At 36.9% G+C, this 19,796-nt stretch overlaps 1 protein-coding gene across 4 annotated transcripts in view; it reads right to left on the reverse strand.

Moving 5' to 3' along the window:
• The window catches only part of CKAP5 (cytoskeleton associated protein 5), a 97,176-nt gene that overhangs the window by 39,143 nt on the left and 38,237 nt on the right, over positions 1-19,796 (reverse strand). For all 4 annotated transcript variants that reach the window (XM_043481854.1, XM_043481851.1, XM_043481853.1 and 1 more), the window contains 10 exons: positions 17,698-17,869; positions 16,963-17,095; positions 16,613-16,713; positions 14,663-14,776; positions 8,224-8,328; positions 4,609-4,698; positions 4,339-4,503; positions 3,720-3,848; positions 2,812-2,994; positions 131-244 (listed from right to left, as the gene is read on the reverse strand). In XM_043481854.1, the coding sequence (XP_043337789.1) occupies positions 131-244; positions 2,812-2,994; positions 3,720-3,848; positions 4,339-4,503; positions 4,609-4,698; positions 8,224-8,328; positions 14,663-14,776; positions 16,613-16,713; positions 16,963-17,095; positions 17,698-17,869 (1,306 nt within the window). The remainder of the gene's footprint in view (positions 1-130; positions 245-2,811; positions 2,995-3,719; positions 3,849-4,338; positions 4,504-4,608; positions 4,699-8,223; positions 8,329-14,662; positions 14,777-16,612; positions 16,714-16,962; positions 17,096-17,697; positions 17,870-19,796) is intronic.

The following is a 19,796-nucleotide window of genomic DNA, read 5'->3' on the forward strand; positions in this document are numbered from 1 at the left end:
AAGGCATAGTTTCAGTAAGTTAAAAAGGTATCGATTAACCATATGTTGTAGAGCTCAGCAGAGAACTCGAATCTCCTTGCAGGCACTGACTCTGTGCTGCCCTGAGTGTGAGGCAGGCGGTAAGACTGACCGAGAGCTCAGGCTCCACCATCTCTTTGGTCTCTACTGCTTTCTTGTTCCTGGTCCCACTGCCTCCTGTGCCTCCTTGAGCAGCTGGTTTCCCTTTCTTTGGTGGCCCGCCAGGCTAAAAGCAAAGAGAAAAACATTAAACCAGGTAAGGATTCAGAATAGTGATTCTCAGACATTCTTAGACAAATTTGATTAAAATGAGGCATCACTCAACCAACAACAAAAAAAAACCATGTATTTTTTTGCCCACAGAATTTAGCAATTTCAAGGGTAGACTGACCTCCTGAAGATCATTCATGGGGAAATCTACAGAAGCAGTATTAAGAACCTCGAATTCTAAATGAGCTAATTGAGACTAATAAAATACAAATGATGAACTAGTTTTATACTATATATATATTTACAGATTAATTTCAGAATTAATATTTGATGCCTAAAATGCTTCTAGATCTTTCCTACACTAGTAAAGGACAGTTCCTGAGTTACAACACTTACTCAGTATTTGACCACAAGGTACTCCAGTAACATGAGATTATATTTTTATTCAATGTAAAACTATCTACTTTGTGAAGGAAAAGAGGTGCTATGCCAATTTCAGTGAGTGTTCTAGTTATGTTGAAGATGGCCATCTCACTGAATTTCTTTTCTTGTTTTATAAAACAGTTTTCCAGGTGACTTGCATGGGTTTTCTAAGAATATACTCATATAATCTATAAAAATGATATATTTAATCATGTCAATGTCAAAGTTCCATCCATTTCTATATGGTTAAGAGTTTTTATCAAGAAGACACGCTGAAATTTATTATGTTCCTTTTCAATGTCTGAAGTTAGATTTCTTTTGATCTATAAATTCAGTGATTTTTCTAATATCCAACTATCCTTGCAATCATGGAATAAACTTCAGTTGGTCATACTTTTTATTGTACCCATTGGATTCTATCTGCTAATATTCTATTTAAGTATCTTGATTTAAATTTATTTCACCCCAGTTTTGAATGGTCGCAAGAAAATAGCAGTTTATTATAAGGTATACAGTCAAGGGCAGTAACATGAATATGGCAACACACATCACTCCAATCTATTTTGGGTATTTGTTAAGCAACGACTAAATGTTAAGAAATGCCTAAACCTAAAAAGAAAAGATGAAAAAGACAAAGGACCAAATTAGTCTTGAACATCCAGACCTGTTCTGAAACCATTGTTATCTTGAACATATTCTGAGCTTTTAAGTGGGGTAATAAGCAAAACTAAGATGCTGGTTTTTAATCAAAGAAAACCTCTAACTCTTGTCAGTTCACATTAGCAGTATGACTGTGTTGATTCATAGTAACCACCCCATAAAGAGAGATTTAATTATTTTCTAACTGTAAAAATAGAAAATTTTACACTCTGATTTGTTATAACACCTCTTCTGGATCCTTTCCCATAACAGTACGCTGTTTAGAGAGGTAACTCAGTTAACCAATCTCCTACTTTCTATTTTTAAAACACTTACACGTTTATTGGCTTAGTAGATTTATTGGTTGATATTGTCCTACTTATTTTTTCAAAAGAACAAAAGCAGGTCCTCCCTACCCCATCCACAGCTTACTCTGGGGGGAAGGAAAAGAATCCCTTATAAGAGAAAGCCAGCTAACATGGTAATGTTCAGCAAGATAAGAAAAGGTCTTAAGGTGTGGTGCCCAGGTCACTGTCCAGAGAGGCAGGAGCTGGTGAGAAAGGAGAAAACAGCTGCCAACTCCCTGTACTAGAGTACTGAAGAGACAGCATAACATGGAAGATAGCACACAGGCTCTGTAGCTAGATACCTGGGTTCAAATCCCAGTTCTGCAACTCTGGACATTCAACAAATATATGCAGAATTCCTGTTGTATGCCAGAGCCTCTTCTATGCACAAGGGGTCAACCCATGACAAGCTCTCTCTCCTTTAAGGTTTGTAATACAGTGTGGGGAGACAGAGGAAACAAACAAGTGAACTGTAAGAGCATGTGCAGGACACTTAATCTTGCTGAGTCCTAGTTTGCTTTTCTGGAAAAACAGGGATCACAAAACACTTATCTCAAGGGTTACTATGACAATTAAATGAGATTAAGTAGGTAAAATGCTTCACAAAGTGAGGTTCACTAAATATTAGCTCTTTTCTCCTAACTCCGGGCTGGGGTTCAGGGTAGGAAAGAGAATCAAACTTCTAGCATTTGCAGCAGATAACTTTATGCTTAAGAGAATCCAGTCCAGGAAAAGTGTTCACTGTAAGAAAGTCATATTTGCCCTTGAACATTTCCCCCTCTTCTACACTACAAGGTGAAGGGTTGGGGTGGGGGACTTGACAGAATGGAAACTCGGTGCAACAACTTTGGAGCATTATTAGCCAAATGACCAAGGTGATGTTATTAATGTTAAGTGGCTCGTCACACTATTTCATCATTTAAAGATACTTTCTGATGCCTTAAAATATACTTCCGTATCTTCATTATCATTTTTATCTATATACAGGTTTCAAATAACCAAATGTACTATTGGAATATTCTGTCTTCATTGAAATATGCTCTGCTGTATTCTGAATGCTGTAATGAGTTCTCTCAAATAAAATCATATTGAAGAACGACTGTGAACCTGAGATTCAGACCCTACCTTACTGAATTCTAATTTTTAAACCACATTTTCCAAGTCATTTATTCACCTTAGCAGCAGGCGCCTTTTTTAAGGGTCCTGGTTTGGGGGCTGACGTGTCCTTTGTGTCCTTATCTCCCGCAGCCCCTGAAGCAGCCGCCCTTCCGGGCACAGGCTTGAAATCCTTCTTGTCGGCTGCAAGTCCAGCTTTCTTACCATGTACCAGCTCTACTTTTTCTGAACATTCTTTGATCTGGAAAACAAAATTGAGATAGACATTACTGAATCCAACTTTGAAACACAATCACCACATTACTTAGTAAGTCATTTCTAAACCACAACTACATGAGAATTCAGAGAGAAAAGCTTCCTTTTCAACAAAGATAAACTATCCATATTTTCTCGGCAGTAAGATATACATGAATGACATCTTACACTATATTTCTACGCAGAGAAAAATTTACGAAGCTTGTAATAATCTCATTTTTGTAGAAAACAAGTTTACATTTCCTGGGGGAGACGGGGGGATAATTTGGGAGACTACTACATAAGAACAGGTAACTACTGAGGACCTCCCGCAGAGCACCAAGAGCCCCACTCTGTGCTCTGTAATGGCCTTCATGGGAAGGAATCTAAAGAGGAGCGGGTATATGAATGAGTCCCTGTGCCGTGCAGCAGAAACCCACACAGCACTGTAAATCAACTACACTCCAATACAAAATTTAAAACAAACAACAGTCACACTTTTGGTGGTAGACATTCGTATTTACAAAGGCAATTTTCCAGATATCAGAAATGAAATTAACTTAAGACATCATTTTTACTTCTAAAGATTGGTCCACTCAATTTTATTTTTTATAATTTGAAAATATTTCTACTAATCAAGAAACTCTGATCAAAAGGACACCAGTAGAAAAACTTAGAATGCACAGAGATAGTACTGTTACCCAATTTCATTACAATCCATTACTAACCTACCTTATCAAGCTTGAGTTTGTCTACATCAGCTAAGAATGGGTTTACTGCTTTCTCACCAACCACCTTCAAAGCAGTACCTAAAGCTTCAAACGCAGCATCTCTGACTTCAGGAGCAGAATCATTGATGTGCTATAGTCCGGAAGTAAATAGAATAATCTTAATACAAGGTACTTCAGGTATGACTAATTCTACTTCAGACTGAGAGTTGTCAGATGAAGAATTTGCTTTTTACAATTCATAGAAACTAAGCTTAGCTTTCTTTCTGCCAATTAACAGTTACTCTTCCTCTTACCCTCTATCCAGAATGCCTCACAAGCAGATTATCTTCAACTACTCTAAACTGGATGCCTGTGCCTGACCAGATTCAGCTTCATAGCTGATATCAGTTTATGGGCCAAATAAATATAATTTTTAGTAGTTAGTGGAATTATAAATTTATGCTTTTCTTCAAGAATGGGAACATAAATGGTACAAGACTTTGGATTCAATTTCCAAAGCTACAAAGGGTCTGCTCCTCAAAAGACAATAATCTACAGTCATGTAGTCAGTGCACACAATTAGAGAAAAAAAATCTTGCCTAGGTACAAAACAATCCCCCAACTTCAAAGAGAGTCTATACCTTAAGTAGAGCAGCACAAAAGGGCTTTAGTAAGCTCTTTGGCAGGGTAGAAGCAGTGCAGTGGCGGAAGCTTCTTGCAATAAATAGAGATGTCTGTTGCTTGATGGTTGGATTTTTATTATCCATTACTGCTAAAACATCCTCACTGATGTTCTGTAGTGTGGTCTTCAGAAAGAAAGTGTGGTCAATAAGTTTTTTTCAATTGTAAAGAACAATAAAAATATCACATTGACAAACTTTACTTGAGACAAAACCACAAACTCAACTTACAGTAAGGAAGATTGCATCAATTGCCTCCTGAAGGGCTTGTACCACTTGAGGCTTCTTCTCTTTGAATTTCTCCAAAATGGTTGGTACAACCTTTACAAGTGAACAGTTGAAATATATTCGGGAAAAAAAATGACATACTGATTGACACATGCTACATCATGAATGAACTTTGAAAACATGTTGCTAGAGAAAGATGTCAGTCATAAAGGAGTACACCACACGTGTATTATTCCATCTATGCAAAACATCAGATCCACAGAGGCAGAAAGTATACTAGAGGCTGCCAAGGTCTAGAGGGAGGGGATAATGGGGAGTGACTGCTCACGGATATAGAGTTTCTTTTTGGGGTGGTGAAAATGTTCTGGAATTAGTGGTGATGGTAATACACCCTTATGAATATACTAAAACCACTGAACTATATACCTTGAGAGGGTGAATTTTATAGTATATAAGTTATATCTTAAGAAAACAATGTTTGGATCTACCAATATAAACAAAAAAAAGTAAAAATCTAAATTGGATTAAAGAATCACTTCCTTTCTTGAAGGGCACCAGAATCTTATGCCAGAACAGTCTTATGCCTCTACCATCACAGCAACGCTTCTCAACCTTTTTTTTTTTCATCTGTACCTTACATGCAACTTTACAATCATTTTTTTTCAGTAATAACTCTTACTGGACAAAATGATTCTCAACTAAGTGGATTTAGGGTAGGGGAACAGGTATAGTGTATAATTCTTCCTCCCCACTCAAGACTCTGGTAGACCTCACTTGGACTGAGATGTCTCCTGCCCCTTTACTACACTAAAGAAAAAAGAAATAGTACCAAAAATTATAGCAATTTTTATCAGAATTATATTTTCCTATTCAAGTACTAAATTTAGATAAGTAAACTGAGAATTTTTATAATGTTTATTCTGTCTTGTAAATTATCAATAATTCCATTAAATATTTAGTGACTCCCAAGAACATGTATTGAATACATGTAGACAGGCACTGTGCTAGCAGGCAAATTAAGGTTATTTTTTAAGACCTAAAACAATATATAGCAAAGCTCAATGGCACCTCCTGCCACTCAATTTTTTATAAAAAAATTTCACAGAAGTGATACAGAAGAGTACAGTTTTCATGGAAAAATATAAAACTGTTTATTTGTTTTTACTGTTTCATAACATTATCTAAGTTTCATGTGTACCACATGATAATTTGACTTATACATACACTACAGCATGCTCACCACCAAAAATCTAGTTTTCATTTGTTACCATACAATTGATTATGGCATTTGATAGTTTTTTTTAGTTTTATGGACAAAATCCCATGATCACACTAAGCTATCATTTAGATTTGTTTGGGGAAGGGCGCTTTTACAGTTGGGACTGAACCCCACCCCCTGCCTAACCCATCCATCACTTGAGACTTCACTTCCATTATGTGCATGTTTGTTAGAGAGCAGGGTGTTAGGCTACAGTATTTGTTTAGCCTCCCTAAGAACTATTCAAGGTATCTGTCCTGAAAGCTGCTAATTTATGGTCTAGCAGACTTACATTATATACAGATAGTAATTAACTGGGAATATAAGAATGAGAAATGTGGCACAAAATAGCAAACTGAATGCTTCACCAATGGCAACCCAGAACTGTCCCCTCAACCCGCCTCTTGTAGGGAGGCAGGGAGTTTTTTTGCTGTTGTGTTTTAAAAGCTGGAACTAAACTGTGCCATATTTCCCACTGCTGCTGAAACCACCCATAGAAGACACGCTGCCTACGTGCATTGTCACGTATTTCAATGTCAGTCCTTTGCTTTACATGACATAAAATAAGTTGGTGGTTTTGTTTTAGTGTGGCAGTTTTTTGTTTTTTTTGCTTTTACAGATGGTAAAGAGTCTGCCTGCAGTGCGGGAGACTCGGGTTTGATCCCTAGATGGGGAAGATCCACTGGAAAAGACAATGGCAACCCACTGCAGTATTGTTGCCTGGAAAATCCCATGGACAGAGAAGCCTGGCAGGCTACAGTCATGACTTCACTTTTTATCCATTTTGCCCTTCACCAATCAAAAAAATCAAGATATTTTAATAGCTATAAAGCTAAAGTTCACTTTTATATACACAGCTAAAAGACTGTTTATAAATAATTAAAGAAAATAAAGCTGAACCACTCTAACATGCTTGATATCAAACACAGTATATAATTTTAAGGGGGGACAAATACCCCAAACTATAAAGCACGACAGTCTTTATGCTGCACACAAAAATCAGAAAGCCAGAATCAGAATTCAAACTAGAGGGTAAGGTAATCATCTATAATCAACTACAAAATTAGTAAATTAAAATGTATTTTAAGAATTGTTTTCCAGCTGAAGAGTTATTTCTAATACAAAAGTATAAAATATTCTAAGCAACACAAAACTGACCAAATCAATACATTTGACAGCACACACACAGACACTATGTAATACGTAATGAATGCTATAAAATACTGAGAGTAATTTTACTCCAGTTTGTGATTTACATGTTTAAGGGTTGTCTAGACCCTTATTTTTATTTCCCTGGTAACAAGCTAGTCATGATTTATTTTTACTTGGTAGTGTCTTGTTTTTTTCAGTTAAGTTCTGCAAAATTATTTTTAATCTATGAGTAAGCAAGCTCCAAAGACCATAACAAAGTGAGCTTAGATGTTTGCTTCACAGTATAAACTGACACATGACTACAGACTGTTAGGAGACTCTCAAATCGATCTAGGGAATCAAATGATCAAGTGGCTAGCAAGTTAAACCCTAAAGTTCAGTACAGTCAATTTACAGGAGGCTTAGCCAATCTAAGTAATACAGATAAGATTTAGAGATCAACTGACAGATGCCGGAATTAAAGAAAACACTGCATTTGTTAAAACTGTTCCCAAACTTGATTGCTTCCAAATTTATATTCAACAAATGTCTCTAGTCAAGAGTTTCTTATAATAAACTGATATATCACCAACAGTGTAACCTACACAAAATATCCCAAGTATGTGAAAATGAAAGTCGCTCAGTTGAGTCCGACTCTTTGCGACCCCATGGACTATACAGTTCATGAATTCTCCATGCCAGAACACCGGAGTGGGTAGCCTTTCTCTTCTTCAGGGGATCTTCCCAACCCAGGGATCGAACCCAGGTCTCCCGCATTGCAGGAAGATTCTTTACCAGCTGAGCCATCAGGGAAGCCCATCTCAAGTAAACTATTATTTTTTAAAATAGAAAAACACTATACATTTTATACATTAATCTCATTTCTGGTTTTATACTGCCTTTCCTATTCTCATTTTAACTCTGTTCTGTGTATCACAAGTTATATTTCATCCTGTTATACTGTACATCGTATTTTAAGAGCAAAACAGGATATTAGTAAGTAAATGAATAAGCAAATCAACTCAATTAAGTACTTTTTAGGTCAAGTGCCTGATTTTCAGTTGTAAATTTAGTTACAACTGATATCTTTATTGTAAAATAAATGTTTTAATGAGCCATGCTTAGTACTAATAAAATTTATGCCAAAAGCTGTTTTAAAGCATAAAGCAAATTAGCCATCGATTCTTGATAACACTGTTAATCTGTATCAAAAAAGAAGTGTTACTTACGTGTCCTGCGTATTGTCCAAATTTCTTTCTTAGCCCAACAGCCAGGCCAGTAAGACATTTTGCTGCCAAAGCTACCAACATGACATTGGTGTCCTTTCCAACAACCTACAAAGAGTGGAAAAAAAGGAAAACAAGAGAGTCACAGTCGCAAAGAAGAAGAGTAAAAATTTACTCTTAAAGGAACTCTGGAAGCTATTATGTAATGGATAGCCAACTCTGTTCTGTACAAGAGTGCTGGGAGCCGTTATGGGGGGTCCCGCCCGTGACAAGGTCATGAAGAAAATACCGGGCAGGCAACGCCGGCCCGGACCCCATCCATGACGAGGTCACGAGGAAAGAACCTGACAGGCAAGGCCGTCTAGGATAAGGGACCCTCCAGGTTGGCCTCGGCCTCTACCCCACCCTGTATCCTCCCCTTTTTCTGCTGTTGTTCTTGTTTGCCCTGTTGCAGATTCTTGTGTTACCTGCCGAGAGCTCTCCTGCTCCTCTTTCACTGAATGAGGACCAACTTAAAACCCTAATTAATCAATCTTCTGGACGCTGGTACCCTGTGAAGGGGCCAGGGATGAAGGAAATGCTTCAATTCAAACCCTTTTGCTGGCATTCTGGCTTGTGTGATAAATATGTGCTCTCATTGCAAAAAATGCTCTTGATTGTTCTAAACATCCTAAGCACAGTACGCTAACAAAAGAAACTATTAAGCATAGGCCCCTTCACGGGGTGAGAAAAGCTCCACAAATATGATAGCCACAAATGTGCCTAATAGAAAATACTTTAGATAGAGATTAGCTGGCGACTTCTTGCAGGTGGTTAACTTTTAGACTAAGAGCCTGTTTTGTGCCATATCTGCTGTTTCTGCAGTCCTTCGCATTTCTGTTCTGTAAAAGTATAATCCTATTTAGTTCCCATAGAGATGACGCTTATTAGAAAGAAAATAGATTAATTATAAGAAAAACAGGGTCGGCTACTGAAGTTGCTTAAGTCACACCAGGTGCAAGCCATAAAATGTTAGTAGGCCTGAAGGCCAAATGATAAGACTCTTGTGAACGAAAAAGTATGTGGGTGACATCCAGTTTCTGTTGAAGGTCAAGTTGCTGTAATGTTTTGAGATGACCTGTGTGTAAGCAATATGCACTTCCCCCAAAGATGTTGTTAAGGGTATAAAGGGGCCGTGCAAAAATAAACTTCAGACTAATCCCTCGAGCTTTGTCTCACTCACTCTCTCATTCGCCGACGCCGTTCATCCTGAGGGTTCCCCTGGATCCTGCTGGGGCTGGACCCCAGCACAAGAGGAAATATTCTTCTTTGACAATATAAAATTTGGGAGCTTCTCTTCCTTATGTTTAGTCTCCTACCTTAAAGCTCTACCAACAAAATGTACATACAACCACATCAAATCTCTGACTCTCCACTGGTGGTAGTCTGGGCTGTCAGCACTGTCCAACTGCGCAGGTGACTCGCATAGGGGCAGAAAAGCTGGAGGCCTCCTGACTTTGCTGTGGGGCAGGGAAAGGCAAAAGGCAGTATCTCTGAAAGACACCACAGAGCAGCAGCTCTAACGTTTATACCCAAGAAGCACCAGTACAAAGTGCTGTCGGTACTTTCACAAGCTGATGAGATGTAAACTATTATATGTAGGATGGATAACAGCAAGGTCCTACTGTATAGCAGGGAACGATATTCAGTGTCCTGTGATAAACCATAATGGAAAAGAATGTTAAAAACAAACAAAAAAGGAAGTTGACAAGGATTCTAAACTGCAAATACCTCTGCAATCATTCCTTTGAGGGAGCTTACGGCCTTGCAGCTGCCATTTTAGTTACTAATGACCATCTGATTTGTATTCAGAGTCTCTCATCAGAGTCTCCTCCAGCAGTGTTAATACTACCACCCTCCTAGAGCATACCCTACAAAGCCCAGAACTTAGCAAAACTCATAGGTAGTAGCTCCATTTGTATCAACTTAGCAAGACAGTGACTACTATGTCTCAGTTCCTTCCTGCAGATTTTACTGTGGTTTACTGTTCAAGCCAGCTGATGCTAAAAAGATGCTTTACTTTTAAGTGCCCCCAAATCTTTGCTTTTTCACACTTTCCCCAGGTAGAAGAAATACTTTCATTCTATTTTGGATTTTATCCCTAAGATCTGGTATTTCATGAGCAGAACATTTCATTCCAGATTCCCTGAATTAAAGAACCCTTAATGCACAGCATTATGCATAGCAAGACAGTCCTATATATATACATTCCCTACTGAGGAGTAAGAATTAAAAGATCAACATTTATTAAAAACAAATTAGATGCTATAATTTTATAGGTGCTTTATAATCTTTATTCAATTTTTGCTCTGTAAAACTAGTACTATTATTATCTCAATTTTGTGGATTTCAAAAATTAAATAGAGAGTAACATGTTCAAGGTCACAGAGTTAGCAAATGGTAGTGCTGTGATTCAAACCTAGATTTGCTTTGACCCCAAAGTTTTTGCTATCTTTACTAAAGCACATTCTCCTTCTAAACTCACAGCAAATTTATTTTCCTTATGAGAAGATGAGATCAGGGTCTTAATAAATGTTTTGTTAAATCTATAATTACTAAAAGTCTAGGTATTAAAATTCTATCCATTTTTGTAATTAACATATTATTGGAATTTGTGTCTGGATTATTTTTCCTTAGTAAAACATCTCTCAGGTATTATTTACATGCTAGATTTTGTATTTAGCATCTAAACATATATTCTAGGAAAGGTCATCAAAAACACGCTAGACCCCATTCCAAGAGATCCTACTTCAATGAATTTGGGATGGGATTTGGACATCAGTATTCTAATACAGTTCAAAGGTGCTTTTGTTATACTGGCCTAGTTAAACGACATCATTCAATCCAATTCTTAAGAGACTATCTAACATTACCATAAGAGCAGTAACCAGTGGAAATTGAATCTTAGCCACTGATGACCCTAATGCAAAGTTTTGAAGAGGATCTTGTCACCCTGTTATAGTTCAGGATGTGGCAGAAGACGGAGTGCATTTATTGGTAAGTGATGAACCAGGCCCAGTACAATATTTGCCTATTAACACTCATTCTCACACATCCCAGTTTGACTAAACAAGTTTTTCTTAACTGGGAAACAGGAATGGGGAAAATGAAAAAGTGTTTATTTTTAAGAAAAATAGTGTACGTGAAGGGACTCCATTTCAGAGTTGAAGAAAAAGTCAGTAATTCTGTTTGAGATCAGGGAAAGAAAAGTTTTATCTCACAATGTTAATTTAATCTAAATAATGGGAACTACTCTATAATTAAAATTGCTGTCACTTCTACTTAATTGATTTTAAGTAATAATCAATTACTACTTATCTTTAACTAGTAATGTGAGCCACTAAACAGTAATCAAAACAAAAACACTGCTGACAGACAATACAAACAGGGCCATGGCCACCAGAAGTCTGCACACCACAACAAAGCGTGGCCCATGCCACCCTGACTAAAGGGAGTCATGTGCAGCAATGGGGATCCAATTCAGCCAAAAATAAATAACAATTTTTTTTAATTAAAAAAAAATTATTTCAGGAACATTGTGAGGAATTTCAAAATGAGTAGCTTTTTACTACCTGTATTAAAGGAAAAAACTGGGAAACTAGTAAGATTACTTGATAGAGACAACAGAGAGAAGAGACTATGGAGGGAAGAGGGATGGGTCCACAAAGACCAATTAAGTCAATATAATACAGACCTGGGGCTGGACATGGGGTGTGGGGAGGGAAGGATTAAGAGTGGGATTAGCAAATGCAAACTAGCATACAGAAGATCAATAAACAAGGTGCTATTGTATTGAACAGGGAACTATATTCAATTTCTTGGGATAAATTATAATGGAAAAAATATTAAAAAGAATATATATACATATGTATAACTGAATCACTTCACTGTACAATAGGAATTAACACAACACTATAAATCAACTATATAATAAAACAAAAACAATATGGATATGAGGTTTATTTTTGTCTACAAGTAACTAAAATAGAAAATACAAAAATAAAAATGTCATGTTTCATGTTAATTTATATTGACATTAATTTTTCATGGTTTTAAATATTTTAGACACAAAATTAAGTTTCTTTTTACTGGTCTGTAGCCTCTGATTGACTGCCCTGACTCCACCATGTGAAGAAGGAAAGAAGTGCCTCCTGCTACCATAAGATCTCACACAGATCCACTGTTTATGTCTACCAAATATAAAAATCCATGACCTTCTCTGTATAGAATACAGTGAGAGTTTATATTCAGTCACAAAGCCAATGGAAATCACAGAACAGTTACCATCTAAAAGCTAATATCCTAAGAAAATGCACGTAGAGAACATCAATTATTAACATTCCTGATTTCAATTAACATTCCTGATCATTACATAAGGAAAAATAGAAGCTTTTATTTGAGGCATTGAGAATTCAGTGCAATATATCATGTTTCCATAAGATTCCTGATTAAAAAAATTATATGCTAGAACTTAGAGAATCTGAAGCTCTTCAAGGACACTAGAATGCCTCTTACTGCCTTCTACCCTCCCTCTTTCCTCCTAGGCTCCAGGTTGGTGAATCTTTTCCCTAGGGCAATTCCCTTTTAATGACAGTCAGTCCTTTGTAACTGCAGATTCCTGAGGCCAACAGTATTCACTGTACTATGCCTTTTTATACAAGGAACTTGAGCAGATTTTAGTGTAGGTGGGAGCTCCTGGAACCAACACTCTGCCCTCCTCTTCCCCCAACCTGGGGATATTGAGAGATGACTGTAGTCTTGCCTGGGTCTGTGGCTCTTCAAGATAGATGACAGAGGAACAATGATTTTGACAAATTATATCCCCGTCTCCAAAACCTACTTGGAGAAAAGCAAAGGAAGACTAACTGTGAGAAAATACAATCCAGCCTCATGATTCATGAATTTCACATTTGCCAATTCATCTACCCATTAAAATTAACTGATAAGCCCCAAATCAATAATTGAGGCACTTTCCTGGTTCCTCACAGATAAGCACAGAGCTGGGAAAAATCTGAATTGCCTGATAAGCACATTCCCAGCTGAGATGAACAATGCAATACTCTGCCTTTGTCTTTTAGCTCTCACACTGTAAACAAGTGTCTTTTTCATAGTCTAGTTTACTGCCATGGGTTTTTTCCTGCATTTTTGTGCTTTTGGCTGATGCTTCCACTGTTTAAAATGACCCACAAGTATACTGCCGAGGTGCTCTCTTGTGTTCTTACATGCAAAAATGCAGTGATGTCTCTTTCAGAGAAAATAAATGTGTTGGGGAGGCTTTGTTTAGGCATGAGTTATACTGCTGTTGGCTGTGAGTTCAATGTTAAGGATCAATAACATATAGTGAATAAGACATCTTCAAACAGAATAAAACAAGGTCATGCACTGATCAGTTGATGAAAATGTGACCATAGGGCTGCAGGACCTTAACCCTGTATCTTCTTTTGGAGCAATGGTTCAGCATTTGCTAATTCGGTGGTTGTGGTGACATTATAGAATATAACTACCACGAATAATGAGAATTACTCTACTTACATATACATATAATTAAAGAGTAACCTCCCTCACCCCCCACCATACTGATCCTCTGTACTTTCAAGCTGAAGAAGCAAATAAAACATTTTATCCTTGCTATATTCAAGAAGACGCCTTCAAAAAAAAAATAAAAGGAAGATGCCTTTAGAGTCTGCTCTTAAGCTCTATTAAAACAACATCCACAAGTGTCTGACCTGACTTACAGATTTTATGATAAGCCACTACATACAAAAATATCCACCCCAGCATTCAACTTGCTTGGAACTAAGTAATACCAAAGAGTATTTTCTAAAATATTTCTTTCTTATTTAGTACTTACCTGCTTTATAACTGACCACATATCCCCAGGTCCTACGCTTCACTTTACATGCTAATAGAGAGGTATCACTCACTACCTAATGAAAAATACTCTTCATATTTAATATTTGTTCCATTAAATAGACCCAATTTAAAAAGCTCATTCTGTAGAATTATAAAACTAGAATATTTGGCTCTAGATCAGCAAGATTCTCTATTTCTTAATGTTTGTGTATGCTATCAAATAACATATTTAGTCAAAGTGATAATTAACAAAGATTAAAAACCAATCCCTCCAAACTAACCTAAGACCGATCACTTTAAATAACCCTTAAAAAAACATGTATGCATATAATTAAAAAACAATCGGGCCCCACCCCCGCCCGCTGTGCCCGCGCTGGCCGGGCAGCATGGCGGCGGCGGCGGCGGGCGCCCCCCCCAAAAAAAAAAAAATAAACAATCAACAGTGTTCCCTAAATGGTGGTGTGAACTGTGATAAAAAAGATGACTGATAAAGAAAACCAATGACCTGGGCTGCTGCTGGTATACCAATGCTAAAACTCTTCATATTTACCTTCTTCAAAGCTTTGACTAAATCTGCATAATCGCCTGCTTCCAGTTTGGGGTTTTTCACTAGTACTTCCACAGCTTCCAGGGCTTCTTTTCTTTCCTGCCATTTTTTTGCCTCCTACAAGACACAATGTGAGTCACTTGGAGAACAGAAAATAAGAAAGCAAAACAAAAGTCTATTTCTTGCATGCTACTAATTCAAAGATATCTATTTTTTTGTTTTTTAGCAACTTTTGAAAGCTAGTTAGAAATCAACATTACAAAACTATGTAGCCAAGCAGAATGTTAAGTTCATGTGTATAAAATTTTGTTCATATGTAAAAAGTACTTTTGTAATATTCCATAATCCTAATGTTCTACAATAAGTAAGCAGGATGAAATACCATAGATTGTTCTTCTCATTTTCCAGGTAAATTTTAAGCAAGTGTTAAACAGAAAACACTAATAGAAAGCATTTCTAGCATATCTCACAGTAGCACATCTACAGGAGATAACATTAGAAATTGAAACATTAGATAATGATAACATTAGAAACACCAGACAAGAACTAACATATAACCAACAACCAATATTGTTCTAATTCTGGATATCAGTTTTCCAAATTGTATGTATAGCATTTTTTTGTTTGTTTGTTTGCTTTGTGGTCATAAAGTAGAAAATGCTTCACTAGAATTTGAATATTCACTGTTGGAAAGAACTAGGGATACAAAGATGACAAATGCGTCACCTTGGAGGAAATTATAATTCACTTCAATTGATCAAATATGTATGTATTAATCAGAAGATAACAGAATACTCAAGGAGCTGACAGTAGAGGTAGATCTTCAATAAATATCAGGTCATGACCACTGGGAATGGAGAAGTATAAGCTGCTTTGGGATAGCAAAGGATTTAACTCAGTTTGGGTTATCAGGTAAGACCTCCTCCCAAAAGTAATGCTTAAGGTGGGATCTGGATGATGAAGAGATATTATGGGGTAAATGGGGAGGGGGGGGAAGAGTGTTATAGGCAGAAAGAACAGTGTATGTCAAGGCCCAGAGTTTAGGGTGGAAAAAAAGTTTGGTGCATTTGATACCAGGAGAAATTCAGTATGACTGGAGCATGGGAAGTGACAGCAATTAGAGATGTGGCTGGAAGGTACATGGAGGCCTCAAAGGTACCATAGATTGCCTCAATGACTACAGTATGATTTCAAACATCATCTTAAAACCCATGGAAGCCATTGAAAGATTTTAATGAGGCAATAATATAGGAAGATTTCCATTATCAGAATGAAAATGACACCTCTAATTATACTATGAAATATAGTGGGAAGGAGGCAAGAGCAGACAGGGAGTCTTGTGGAAGATACCGCAGCATATATGACAAGAGCTGATGGTAATGGTTGGGACAAGACTTTCTCAATTGGGGATAATTTTGACTCTTGGGGTATACTTGGCAAAGTCTGGAGACATTTTTGATTGTCATGACTTGAGGAATGGTGGTATTAATATCTGATTGATAAAGGTCAGAGATGCTGCTAAACATCCTACAGTGCACAGACAATCCCCCAAACAAATATCTGGCCAAAAAAGGTCAACAGTGCCAAGGTCAAGAAACCTTGGGGAAGCAAAAAAAAAAAAAAAGCAGTAACCCTTGGGTAGAGAAGAAACCCTGGGGATGGAGAAAAGAGGATGAATTTGAGATATATTTAAAGGTAAACCCAGACAGAAAAAGAGTAAAATTTAAAAGTCAAGAATAATGTTTGGGTTTCTGGCAAGATGTGAAAAAAAGGACTAACGTAGGCACTTATTCAAACTAGTATGGGAACAAAGAAGAAACCACTGACTCATTCTAACAGGGACGATATGGTGGAAGAGGGTGCACCAGGAAGAGGGCTCAGCAGAGCATTCTCCAACTATATTCAAGTAACTGTTAAACATGAAATAAATGAAAGAAGTTTACCATTACTTACAATTTTGTCATAAAAGTCTTTGGGAAGCTTGGAAAGAATTTCTACTGCTTCCAAAAGCTCATAAGCATCTATCTGTGGTACCTCATCACCATCGTCACCACCTTCCAGGAGGAAAACAAAACAAACCTTAAAAATGGATGAAATGGTTTTACTTATCAAACAGTTGTCAGTTGTCCTTTCACACTCCTGATGCAATCTTGCCACAGGAGGGACCAGAATTATTAATCTTACAAACAACTTGTATTTTATGAAATGACGGTCCTATAAAATTTACCTCATGAACACAAGTTCCTGTTACAGGGCCAGTCTTGCTAATTTTTTATAGAAACCAGTGTTGGTAAGTGTCTTACCTCCCTCAGCATCTCCACCAGCAGACTGCTGCTGTTCCAATTTAGCTTCTAGTTCTTGCTGGGAACGCAAAAACCTAGTTGGTTTAGGAGCACCTGTTGGCAGTTTGACCCACTCTTCTTCTAGTTCTTTCAACTGCAAATATCATAAAATATTTAAAAAACATATCTATATCTCTGCTATTAGAGAATGTATTTATATTTACTAATAGAGCAGAACCTAATTTCTTATTTATGTGGCTTTAATAAGGCAAATCAGAAAAGATAAATTTAAACTGTGTACATTTTGTAGTAAAAGTCAAACCAACTTATATCGACTATACTGAAGATGTGTGACTAACCAGTTAGAAAAAAATAAAATCTACTTTTTAAGACACTCTTATTATTTCATGAACTCATATATATTTGCATCAAATAGTATCTCTAAAACCAAATGAAATGTAGAAAATAAATAAAATCCATTCTGTCCAAATGGATATTAAGTCCTACAGTATTATAAAAGGATCTTTTAAACTGTTACAGTTTTGACACTAACATACTGATATCACAGAATACACAGTATTTAACTTGAGTGGACAAAAGTAACAGCAGAAACAGGTATGTCTGGAAAAAACTGATTTCAAAATAAGGAATGAAGAATAATTATTTGTAAGGACAGAAATATCAACAATAACGACAGGAAGGAACTATCTTCATATTAACCTTATATAAAGGCAACCAAAATACTTAGTGCCTCACCTGGACGGAGTTTATATTTTGTAAAGGGGGTCTCAGAGCATCTCGAATCCATCTATAAATCTCTACAGCAATTAATTTGGCTTCATCTCGAACAGCCTTCTCTCGAGACTCAAAGAGTTTTGGCAATACTTTGATAATTGGCTTCAGTAAGATGATTTTGGAACCAAATTCACTAGAATAAAAAATTGGGGGGAAAAAAACCTGTCACCATGCAATATGCTTGGGTAAAATATTAGCTTGAATTCACTCAAACTCAGTTTTATATCTATGTACAATAGGGACATATATAGGTCAAGTTTTTTTCAGGGAAGAAGAAAAAAGGAACTTATAACAACATCTGTATTTAAACGCCATTCTTCCAAGAATATTATTTAATGTCCAGAGTCCAAAATAATGCTACCGTTTAAAAACTTTCTCAGTAATCAGTCTAGGAATTACTTAAATCTAAAATAGACCAACACTCATGTAACATCTTAAATATATATATGTATGTACATTTAAAAGCTTAAAATACAAAATCAATTTACAAATAGTTAAATGAGTGAAATCTATTTTTAGTAATCTTTTATTAACTGTTCTATGTAATTACGGGGATTCACTCTGCTTGACAGATCACTAGTCCTGGCAGTGCGTCTTTCATTCCTGACTCGAGGCTATCACACTACAACTTCAGGCAACTTAAATCTCTCTTTGCTTCACTTTTCCATGGGAAAAACAGTTGCATTCTGACTTCTTCATTTGGGATCTCTTAATCTTCCTTTGCATTATTACTGTTTCATCTGATTTTTGTTTATTTGTTTTGCTATCCTGGCCTACTTCTGAAAGATACTTAAAAAAAAAAAAACAACAGATGGGGCAGGTCCAAGTGGAAAACAGACACCATAACAACACAAAACATAATCTTAATACTACACGTATTACTATAGGGGGGATAAAAAAGTGTTCGAGAAGCCCATTTTAGGGGTCACAGAACATTTTTGGTGGTTAAAGCGTCTGCCCACAATGTGGGAGACCCAGGTTTGATCCCTGGGTCGGTAAGATACCCTGGAGAAGGAAATGGCAACCCACTCCAGTATTCTTGCCCGGAGAATCCCATGGAGGGAGGAGCCTGGTAGGCTACAGTCCACGGGGTTGCAAAAAGTCGGACACGACTGAACTACTTCACAAAGCTAACGTAGACAGCTTGAGGAAGCTCTGGAACCAAGGACTGAACAGTTTGGCCCGAAGGTTCCATAAAGTCCCAGAGAGCTATCTAGTAGTTCTACTATAGATTCTGAGATGCTTTAGAATAAATACAGAACCATACACGGATGGGAATATACAGCAACATCTATTAGGAAAACATAAGACAGCATACCTAACTTGTTTTTTTTTCTGCCTTTATTCTCCCAGTCAGCTTAAAAATGAAATAGCCAGAGTTTACAGAATTCCAGATTAGAAACTTTTAATTTTAAGGTAGAATATAGTTTATGATATATATATATTTTTTATTAAGAAACCCATGACTAAGGATAGAACAGATCATTAAGACAAACACAATCTGACTTCCCTGGTGGCTCAGATGGTAAAGCGTCTGCCTACAGTGCGGGAGACCTGGGTCCAATCCCTGGGTCTGACTTCCCTGGTGGCTCAGATGGTAAAGCATCTGCCTACAATGCGGGAGACCTGGGTTCAATCCCTTGGAGAAGGAAATGGCAACCCACTCCAGTATTCTTGCCTGGAAAATCCCACGGACAGAGGAGCCTGGTGGGCTATAGTCCATGGAGTCACAAAGAGTCGGACACAACTGAATGACTTCACTCAATCGTGACAATGCAGCCAATTCCCTAAATTTCTAAAACGATAGTACATCTATTACACTATAATAGGCTAGGAATGAGGAAAACTTTATCACAAAAGAATCTAAGTAAAAGCCATATTTTATGAAAGAACACTATGAATGAAGTGAAAGACAAAGTTTATAGACTTATAAATTGAAGATAGCTTAATAAATGTAAGAATTTTGATACTTTCATGTAAGATAAATATCAAAGGAAGCATATTCTGCAAGAAATAGGTCATATACAAAATCAAAAGAGAACTGAATTGGGAAGATCTTC

This window comes from Cervus canadensis, chromosome 11, assembly GCF_019320065.1.
Source record: "Cervus canadensis isolate Bull #8, Minnesota chromosome 11, ASM1932006v1, whole genome shotgun sequence".
Lineage (NCBI taxonomy): Eukaryota > Metazoa > Chordata > Mammalia > Artiodactyla > Cervidae > Cervus > Cervus canadensis.